At 40.5% G+C, this 10,883-nt stretch overlaps 3 protein-coding genes across 4 annotated transcripts in view; 2 read left to right on the top strand and 1 right to left on the bottom strand.

Moving 5' to 3' along the window:
- Positions 1–22: 22 nt before the first annotated feature.
- Positions 23–2,873, bottom strand: LOC143894682 (uronyl 2-sulfotransferase). 2 transcript variants are annotated; one of them, XM_077401208.1, is made up of 7 exons: positions 2,336–2,873; positions 1,574–1,774; positions 1,272–1,432; positions 888–962; positions 540–700; positions 347–435; positions 23–161 (listed from the first exon to the last, which is right to left on the bottom strand). In XM_077401208.1, exons 1-7 carry the CDS (start codon positions 2,513–2,515, stop codon positions 111–113), a joined length of 918 nt encoding a protein of 305 aa, XP_077257334.1. In that variant the 5' UTR covers positions 2,516–2,873; the 3' UTR covers positions 23–110. The 2 variants fall into 2 exon arrangements, with proteins under 2 accessions (XP_077257334.1, XP_077257333.1); XM_077401207.1 differs by having other exon boundaries at positions 104–435; positions 2,336–2,870.
- A 3,512-nt stretch (positions 2,874–6,385) lies between these two features.
- Positions 6,386–10,744, top strand: Nop17l (PIH1 domain-containing protein Nop17-like). The gene is made up of 4 exons (XM_077401222.1): positions 6,386–6,974; positions 7,257–8,438; positions 8,525–8,976; positions 9,145–10,744. The coding sequence occupies exons 1-4, from the start codon at positions 6,450–6,452 to the stop codon at positions 9,536–9,538; spliced, it is 2,553 nt and encodes an 850-aa protein (XP_077257348.1). The 5' UTR covers positions 6,386–6,449; the 3' UTR covers positions 9,539–10,744.
- Positions 9,417–10,883, top strand: part of Elk (Eag-like K[+] channel) — a 34,610-nt gene continuing 33,143 nt past the window's right edge. Inside the window, exon 1 of the mRNA XM_077401217.1 lies at positions 9,417–9,552. The gene's annotated coding sequence lies outside the window, so the exon portion shown is untranslated. The remainder of the gene's footprint in view (positions 9,553–10,883) is intronic.

The following is a 10,883-nucleotide window of genomic DNA, read 5'->3' as shown; positions in this document are numbered from 1 at the left end:
ATGATTATTCCAAGATACGCTACAATTCGTTAAAATCGCATACAATTTACGTACCGTAGTAGTTGACGAAGAGTTACCCTCTACGTAGGATGATGTAAATGGTTACAGAATCAAACTCTAGATGGCACGAGAAGTTCACATTTGCTTCTTTGGTATAACAACTACGAAATTATGAGCGAAACGACTTTAAAAATTTATTTTTCTATTTTAGTCCTTTTAGGAAGATTCGTGAAATGTCGCGATTATTATTTTAGAAGATTTTATCCATTTTTATCGGACTGTATTTTCAGCCGTTGCTGAAATCTTTATCGAGAAGTCGGGTTTTCAGCCATTGATAAAATTCTACCTCCTGTGCGAGTACTTTTCTCAAGGCCACGTCTTTAACTCGTAGTTTTAAAGTTGCCGAAAAAATGGACGGGTGCTTCTCCTTTGGTCCTGTATATAAAAAACGGGTGTGAAAGAATGACAGACGGAATGCTCAATCGATAAAATTACACTACATAGATATGTGGACGGCAAATATTTATACGAGTACTTACGAAAATGATCATAGACACGTATAGCGCCCTTGAAAAAATAGGGAAATTCGGCTGCAAGCGCGTTTAGCGATTCCTCCATGTAATCCAATATGCCAACAACAGGATACCATCGAATAACATTTGCTTTAGCTCGTTCCGTCGCCCACGTATTATTTTGTTCCCTAGAGGAAAACACATGTACAGTAAAAATCAATAGCAGCCACTCTACTACTTCTTTTTCGCAAAAATTCTTATCCTCGCTCAGCGCGTTCGGACAAATTAACAGAGATGCTTCGCTACTCAATAAAATGTTACGTGAGATTATACGCAATCAGATTTATTTGAACTGACAAAGATGTTAATACTTACATACAACGCGGATCCTGCCCACAAAAATAAGGTATAACCCCACGATAAAGCATCTCTTCCTCTCCTTTTTTATTCCTAAATCATGTTAAAACAATACCGTTGCTTCATTGTAAAACTTTGTTACCTTTCATTCTCTCCCTTCCCTCGATTTTTATAAATATAAAAAAGATATATATATACCCCCGTTTTTGGAAAGGTACATTGGTAGGTACATTAATATCTGTTAGCGAAAAGAAATCCAAAAAGATTCGCGCTTTTACGAAAAAAAATTTTTCCATATAAATTAATAGTAATTGCTTCTTCGTTTTTTACGCCTTTTCGCCTTACGTAGGAACTCTCTCTACTTTCGGATAGCGGGGGAAACTTGAATATATGTGCATATACCTTTGCCAGATTCGTGGGTCCAAAGGATCTCTTACTAAAGATATAAAGGTAGGCCCTTGCCGTCCAAATTCCGAAAAATTCAGGAATCTTACGTCCCCATCGAAAGTTAAGGGAATAGCTTCTTGTCTGACGATACCTGTAATTTCTTCCACCAGCAACTCCTGTCGAATGAAAAATATCTTACGGTTTGCGACGAAAAACTTTCGTGAAATATCGCAAATAAAAAAATTTTTATTTAAATTATTCGTAAGGTCAGTCAACGTTCGAGTCTCGGATAGAAGTCAGGAAAAATTCTTTTTCACCTGCTGCGAAGTTGACAAGAGTCCACGATCGCCTGGTGGTAGACGTATGTGCTTGAAAGCGTTGTACCCTTGCAACCGCTGCAGGATCAGGACCATCAGCTCGGCGCCCGCACCAGGTATGCGTGTCAGCATGAGAACGTGCTTGTGCTTGTACGGCAAGTCGCCCAATTCAGCGAGGGACGGTGTGACGTACCGGCGTGCCTGTTCGACAGTTAAACAATCGTAAACAATCGCGAAAAGCCGAAGTCGGAATACGGTTACGCGGAATTAACAGTAATTTTTTTTTTATTCAACCTAACGCTATCAATTATAATCGTCATGACGTTTCGACCATTTTAGTTTTGGCCAATTATAATTTAATCGCGCGGAATTAATTGTACACAAATTGCCGATCACGTTCGGCGACCGGCGTGATTATGATTCCGTATAATAACACGAAAGACGAACGACGCGCTTTCGCTCCATACTCATGCTCGAAGAATGCACTCTCCGTTGCGCAAGCACAAGTGATCTCCGGTGCACACACACGCATTGCTCGGAGGCTGCATCTCCGCCGCGCTCACTAATTAAATAATTAAATCTAGATATATAGAATACATTTAAACGTACACGACCATAAGATTCGAGCGGGGACATTCTGAGATGACGTCAATGACGGGATTCGTCAATTTTTCTAGTTCATGCCACATTAATATACAATCGACGTTGTGCCTTATTTAGTCTTATTTATTACAGACATATATTTAGAGGTACAGTTTTCACCTGGCTGCGGATGGTCCATCGATCATCGGCGCGCGATACTTCTTGCTCCGTCAACGCGCTACGTTTCTCGGCGATGATCGCGGTGCCGAGTAATTCCGTGAACGACCGCGTGTTCAGAACGATGAGAACCATCGCCAGGCACGTCGAGAGTGATAACAGGAGACCGTGATGTCGACGCATTTTTTTTTATTTTTTTTTTTTTTTATTTTTTACTGTCGAGTGTCTTCGATGTAATTTCACAGATACTCAGCACGCGCGGATTATCGGGGCCGCCGCGCCGAGTAACTGAGGAGAATGTTAGTGGGTCAAACACCGCAAACTGCGTGATCCCTACATCTTCGCCGCAGCCTACGACCCCCACCGATCGGTTGATTGGGTGAAACGCAACATTTCACTTTCCAATATGCATATTGCAACGGGCGAACACGTTCGCCGTTCGCGGCTCTGTGTCTATATACTATGACTAATCCTTAAGGGCGACTTCAATTGAACCCGGATTAACTTAACCGGCGACTAATTCAATCGGCAGAATTGGCAAAATTTCGAGCTATATCATTCCTTGTCTCTAATCTAATCTTCCTTTCCTTCATGTTAAACGGCAAGAAATGAATCGAATCGATTGATTTACACGGACGAGGCGCTGCATCGTAAATAACTATTTTGCTACGCGAAAATATGTGACGTACAAAAATGGAGCAGCAAAATGTGTTTTGCATAGAGTTGCATTTGTATTAAACGTACGCGATGTACGGTTTGCTATGAAATATAATGTAACTTTATTAAAAATATGAATATACAAATGAAATGTCAGAGAAATTTATTTTCTTTATTGCATAATAAAGAAAGACCCTTCTTGAGAGAGAGAGAGAGAGAGAGAGAGAGAGAGAGAGAGAGAGAGAGAGAGAGAGAGAGAGAGAGAAAGAGAGAGAAACTGATCGACTCTTCTTTTTTTATTATATTATCTAATATTTTATTATATTATCTTATTGTATTATATTAATCATTATATTAATCTTATTATATTAATTATTTTATTTTATTATATTATGATTTATTTATTATATTTTATCAAACGATATATATTTCGCAGTAGTGCAAGACTATTTTAATATTTTATCATTTATTGGAAGAATTGATATTTCTGTTGCTTCTCTTATTCCCTATTCCTTTGTATTCAAGGCTTGAGACGTGTATGTACATTGTATCTACATATCCATGTCCCCATGAATATTTCCTCGGTGTAACACGTTACATTCACAATCTTTGATAATTCTGTTTCACAGCAAAATGATTTTCTACGAGAAACCAAAAATTAAAGAAAAAATGTCATACTCGTTATGGGACACCTGAGCTGTTCTAAAATATTTAGCGCTTTGTGAATTAATTTTTACATGAGTCTACGTTTAAAAAAAAAATAAAACGATTTACTTCGAGGTCTTCTCTTTCTCTCACGTTCCTTTCAATGTATTTTACGTGATTACGCATATAATTAATTTAATGTGACGATCACGCGCAATTCTGCACGGTAACATTTTGCGAAACATTTTATTATTACGTTTTTCATGAAATGCGAAGCAATAGGCTCGTTTGTGGAAAATTAATTTTTTAAGCAAAACGAATAATAATTGGAGAACGAGCAACAGAGAATGCTTTATAATTTTTAAGTATCTTGGCGGCGACGGTTCATCGGCTTTTATTGTATGCGCGATTATCACGCTGCGAGAACGATCGCGAGCAAGTTTTTACGAACGATACAATTTAACGTTAATTTTCTTAAAGTTATTTAACGAAGTTGCATTATATTTCATAGCAAACTATATACACCGTACGTACGTGTTTAATACAAATACAACTGTACGCAACGGTAGAGGTTATGAGGAATAAAGACGCACTCGTACAAATAAATTTGAAATATTTACAACGAATTATACGCGAACGAGCGAATTATGTGCCCGTTCTTTAACGAAAAACGAAATTGTATTCGCACACTTTGAGCTTGTTCGCACTCTCGACGTTCGCATGCGTTTCGAAGCAAGCTCGCTCCCTCGTTCGCGATCGTTCTCTTCAATCACTCAATTAATTATTAATTCCCACGCTTAACGAGAAATTCAAGCTATTTACCGAAGCCTTTTCCCACGCGAGTCACGCGTTCGGAGTAGAAATCGAGACGGAGACGAGAGACGCGAATTTCGAGGTTATCGTCACCCTGCGACACGCGGGGCAACGATTCGATCAAAGATTAGGATGTATCGCGCTTCAAAACATTTATTTCTCGTGTAAAATTTACTCACCGATCACGGAGCATCGCAGGAGATCCGCCAAATCACAGCCGGGAGGGTGATACGCCCAACGACAGCATTCCCACTCGTTTCACTCGACCACGCTCGACGCAAGAAGGAACGGAATATTCGGCGTTTACTTTGCGACACCCCGCGTAACCGGATTTCTTTTCGTTTACGAGAAAGAAATTACACGAGCGCGACACACGTGTTTACGTCGTACTGTCGTACGTCGTACATACTTGCCGGCCGCGCCGCTGCCGCCGCGCCGCACCGCACAGTCGAACGCGATTGGCTCGCGAGTCGAGCCCTCAGATTCGGCCAATCACGTTCGGCCGCTCCATCATACTAGGGCGCGATCGTTGAATTCGAAAGCAGCGTACGTTCAAACTCGCCGCGCGGCCGATTATTTTCGTCGGTGAGGTGCCTTGCCACTTGTTTCCGTCGACGCTCGGAGCACCGTTACCTGTGGAAGTTACGTAGTCATTTTCTCGATAAATTTTGGACCAGGTGTGAAGTGTTTGTGCTCCGTGATACCGTGTTATTCGGAACGCACTCGTTCCTGCGATTGGCACACTTGCTTCCTCGTTCCGCGGGCCGCGGAAATAATCGGACGACGGACAGAATCGACTATACGCGAGTACGCGCCGAATCGAGTGTCGGAATAAACGTGCCGTGCGAATCGCTCGCCCGAGCCGGAGACGTCGAGGCGAAGGTATTTGTACGGCACGTGTGAATTAATTGCAGCTTCGTTGCGATATTCGCGGCTGATATAATTGCTTCGTCCCGCCATGTCTGCGAACTCCTCGATTCATTTCTCGTGTCGGGCTTTGAACGCTTCGCCGGAATTGTCGTGTGATTCTCTCCGGCTGAGTCCACATTACAAAATTTCAATTTTTTGCGGGATATAATTGAGATATTCGTATAACGCGAAGTAAAATTTTTTATGTGCTTGATTACGATTCCAAATTGGAAGAACGGGCACAAAAAGAAACGGTTATTCAATATTCTTAAATAAATAACGGAATTATAGTGATAGAAACATATTGTTTAATGTTCAATGTTGTTGCAGTTAGTTTTTATAAATTAATATATATATACGTTTTTTTTTTTAATTAACACTTTGTCGTACATTTTTTAATACAATCGATGCTCGCGCGCGTGTTAAAAAGCCCCCAATTCCACATTTCCCACAGAGTGATCGTGTCATTTTGAGACATCCCGTTCAGATATCCCGCTGGATTAACCAGTATTATATATGCGCGGGTATTTGACCGACTCGAAAATCTCCGCGAGGAAATAAGAAAAGCAAAAACTCCACTCGAGCAAGAAAATATTTTTAACCGTGTATATACTAGCAAATTTCCAGCAGATTTAGCATCAACTGCATCCGCAGAATCTCTCGGCATCCGATTGCAAGAAATCAAGCAGAATCTATCAGAATTTCGTAGCGATTTAATTAACGATAAGATATATCGTTAAATTATAATTACAAAATGTGATGGACTCTGATTCGGTTCTCGCAGTCAATCGATCCCGTTGACAGATTCTGTCACATTTCCGCTGTTCCGCTGAAATATACGTAGCAGAGACGTGTGCTTTTGCAAAATCCGTTCTCCACGGATTTGCGTTGCCCATTTGAAGATTCGAGCGAGGAGAAATTCCTCGACGCGCGCGCGCGATAGGAAAGTGATCGAACGGACGCGGTGCAAGCCGGTGCCGGGACCGGCCGGTGCGGTGGCGCCGCGGTCCACGTGTCACGCTCTTCTCCGCGATATCTGTATCTCTCAATCTCTCTACCGACGGGTCTATTTGTAAACACGCGCAACATAAAGATGGACGTGTACGAGCGGCGTAGAAATGATTGGGAGGATTTCGACGTGTCGCGCGAGGAATTGAGAAACATAACCGACTGCCTGAAGAAGGAGGAGTTTCGCAAGCTGCTGATCGAGTACGCGGAAGAGGTGACCGACCCGGACAACCGAAAGATTTACGAGAAAGAGATCACCCAGCTCGAGAAGCAGCGGGGCGTAGACGTGACGTTCGTTAACCCCGAGCCCGGTTACGTCATTAAGACCAGCGTGGACGGCGACAGGAAGTGCTTCTTGAACATCAGCAAGAACGAGGTTGTCGCGCGGCCCACCAGCCAGCCTTCGTACGAACAGGGCCACCGCGGCCTGCAGTGGTCCATCCCGTACACCCTGATACCGCCCCGTTATGACCTCGACAAGAAGAACGTGCGATGCGTGGTGTACGACGTGGTCTTCCATCCGGACACCATCTACCTGGCGTCCAAGAACGCGCGATTCCGCGAGATTGTCAACGACACGGCGATGGACGGCGTGGAGAGTAACTTCAAGGTATATCTAAGTGTCAGAACCACGACACTCCTCCCTTTTCATCCACGGAGAGGGGAGTTTCCTTGTTCTCCTTCGGACGAAGGATGATTACGATGCCTGGGGTCTATTGACACATTGGCGCAAACGTACGTAGACCGTCCTGGTTGTCGTCTATGGAGAATGGGGAAAAGGGAGAAGTATCGTGACTCTCTGGAGCTTGAAGTTGCCCAGGCCTCGTCTAAATCTTTGCGCTAAAATTTTACTTTTTCTGTTTCTGACGCGTACTTCTCTGCGTCTCGCCAGGTGAAGCTGGACAGGAAGAATCTGAAGTTTCCCAAGATCAGCTTTAAAGGGATGACGCATCCCACGGTGATCAGAAAACCTTCGGAAACGCCGTCAACGGAACCGCTGGACATAGAACCGGAGATCTATCAGAAGATAATGTCGAGTTACGACGAGTGTCGCGAGAGCCATTTGAAGCAGAGGGAGGAGAAGCCGAAACGTGCCCCGCCGACCACCGCTTATTACAAGGACGAGCAACGGAAGCCTGTGGATGAAAAATACACTACTCCTACGTATACCATAAAACATCAGTCCGATTTGGAAATGGAAGATTTTGCTTTAAACCGAGACGCAAGGATGTTTGCCACAGTCCCTAAAAGAATAGTGATTACCGTACATCTGCCTCTGTTGAAGAGTGCTAACGATGCGACGCTCGATATACACGAACGGTCTCTTACTTTGAAAAGCGACAACCCTGCAAAGTATTTCCTGAATCTCCCAATACCATGTCGCGTGGACGGAGATAGGGGGAATGCTAAATTTGATCCAAAGTACAAAAAATTAATCGTAACTTTACCAGTCGTTCCGCCATCGATGCCGGTAGATAACGGGGGCGATAGCGATCAAAACAGTGGTGTATTAGTAACGTCCGAGGATGACGAAAAAGACTTGTCTAATAACAAAATAAAACTAGTGGAAGAGTTTAAAAACGCGTGCAAAGATAAAGAATTGAATAAAGCGAGTGAAGTAACGGATAAGTGTGAAGATACTGCTTTACGGACTAGTAAAACGATCGAAACAGCTGATGCATTTATAAATCCTAATATTAAGTACAATCTTCCTCCTTATACCTGTAACATTTACAATAATCAGTTAGCCATTGTTATAAATGTAAAAAATGTGAATCCGAGTGGGATACGCCACAAAATTTTAGATAATAATGTAGGGCTACGTATCTTGTTGACATCTATGGGTGCTGGATTTTTTCCTCAATATTATTCGCTGTGTCTTAAAATAGGAGACGGCTGTGTCGAGCCGGAAACTCTTACGATTGAACCATGGGATAATAATGTTGTATTTAGCATCACGGTAAAGGATATTGAGAACATAGCACAATATTTCGTTGGAGTGGACACAGAGTTCATGGAGGGGAAAGATCTTCCAACAGCAGCGTCATTTACGAACAAGTTTAAAGAATTAATGGTAAAACATTTAAATATATTGCATAACAAAAAGAACATAAGAGAGAGTTATATGCATTGTCTATAATAAGTAAAATATTTTTACAGTCCTGTCCGAAAGGCGAATCTCAGGTGGAAAGGCAAATTTCTGTACAGCCGCAAGATGACGGTGTCGTTATAAATATTCGTCCAAATCAGCAGGATTCTGATGACGAAGAGGAGCACGAAGCAAACGCAAGAGTCGTGAAACGACGGCAAGAGAAGAAGCTCGTCATTGAGAAAGCCAGATCGGTCTCGGAAAGCAGCGGAGATGAATTGGCAAGCAATAGCAGTGGTAGTAGTGCGAGGCACTCGAAAGGAATATTAAAGTCACGTCGCGCTCGCGATTTCTCGCGTTCCATGTCCGAATCGAGCGCCGACGAAAACAGTCTACCTGCATCGTGTACAGATTATCATTATGATCATTACGATTCCGTACACGATATCAATTCTGAATCGGATTGTTCCAGTTTAAAGAAGACTGTACGGTTTAACGATGTAGTTTCGCGGCAGTTATTTAGGTATGTGTGACAAAGAATAATCTACGTTTAATTAAGAATTATTCTTAAATTATCTTAAGAGAGAAAAAGTAATATCTATATAAAGATAATTTTGCCTTATGATTTCGCAACTGCGGTCTTTTACAAGCAATATCAATAAACTTATTTGCATAATTTGTTTTTTTTTAGGTCTAATTCGAGTATTCTTGGACAGCGAAAGAAGAACCAACGTAAACTGCGCAACAAGAAACGCGCGCATGATCGCCGACTAAGCGAAAGTGAGAATTCTGAAACCGAAGAGCGTGACAAATATAAAGTAGATTATAAACGTTCGCCGAGTGAGGAAACTTTTGACAACGTGAAACCCATACTTGCTCGAGACAAACATTCGCGGCAACAAAGAACCGCCAACATAGAAATCACAAAATCGAACGCCGATGATAAACATTCTTCGCATAAGCGTAAGTCTAGCTTTGAAGAAAAACCCACCGAAGATGTTCAAGCCGATACCTCGACTAAAGCCACGAAAGATGCAGTTCAGTTGGAATTTAAGAATGATCTGATATTTGATCTTGATATGTAAACGTGAACTACAAGGTAATTATGCATAATAAGTATGTGATAGACGCGATCGAAGATGTTATTGCGATTTTTTAGTAACTTAGTAACTGGTAACTGGCAACTCAATGATAATACCGTAAATTTACATGCGTATAACGTTGCAAACTATTTTATGATTTAGTATCAAAAACTATTTAGATGGGAATAATTTTCTCGCGAGTTATTAGTGTAGAAGTAGTAACCAAGGAAACAGGGCAAATCAAAATTATTAATTTATTGAAATATTTGACTTTAATATTAATGCGATAAGCGAAGCATTAAGAGTAGCTTCTAATACCGTAAATCCATAAAAAGAAATAGAGCTTTGCTTAATATAAAAATTATACCTTAACTCGGAGAATATTCGTATTAAAATACGTAGATAAAATGGCAACGCGGTAAGATATTTTTAATTGGAATTTTAAAGAAAACTGATTACATCGCCATTGGATGGATTTAACGAATCTGCCAAGAAAAGAGATATATACGTGTTCCTTTTTCATGCATGATAAATATTACTGCCGTATAACGTACGTAATTTTTACTCACAGATTACGCTTGATTAAATCAAGAATGGTCAAATGATAAATAGCAAATATTTTAATAGAGGTATACATACAATTTTAATGGACATCATATCGCATGAATTTATCCAAAAGTATGTGTGCAATATACACATCGTAACATATACAATGCTTGCGCCAAGAGTTAGCACATGTATACAGATGCATATGGTATTGCAATGAGCGCTTGCCAAAAGATTATATGGTGTGATAACAAAAATAAATATGGTTTTGCTTCGAAAATTGCTAATCACGTGACACGGAATTTTCGATGCCTAATGTTATCTGAGTCATGTTGTAAAAATATTGAAAGTTGTCTATTTAAAAAAAAAAAAAATGTTTTTTGTTGGATGAGACAAAATTGAAGTATATATCGATTTTACATATTATATGTCGATATTTTGTAATTAAAATTGTATATAAGTTATTTTGATCTGGTCGCGACGGAAAATATTTACATATCTGCGCTCTTAGCACATTTCATTCCTATATTATATACCATATTTAAAGATTTTTACTGATAAGCAACCCACACATAAATTAATACGTTCACGCAACAGTGTATGCCTGTAATGATATAACGCAAGAATGAAATAAACAGACACACAAAATGTTTTCATAGGTGAGATATATTTTTCGGTTTATTAAGCTATTAGCGCATCATTTAAGGAAATGCTCAAATATGAAAGGATCATTCCTATATTTGAAAATTTTAATTAACAAATTCTTTTATTAAAAAAATATATATATATCTGTCAGTGAATT

The sequence above is a fragment of the Temnothorax americanus genome, unplaced genomic scaffold (genome assembly GCF_048541705.1).
Source record: "Temnothorax americanus isolate GAGA-0224 unplaced genomic scaffold, ASM4854170v1 Scaffold14, whole genome shotgun sequence".
In the NCBI taxonomy this organism is placed as follows: Eukaryota; Metazoa; Arthropoda; class Insecta; order Hymenoptera; family Formicidae; genus Temnothorax; species Temnothorax americanus.
This window is presented reverse-complemented; position numbering and strand designations above follow the sequence as displayed.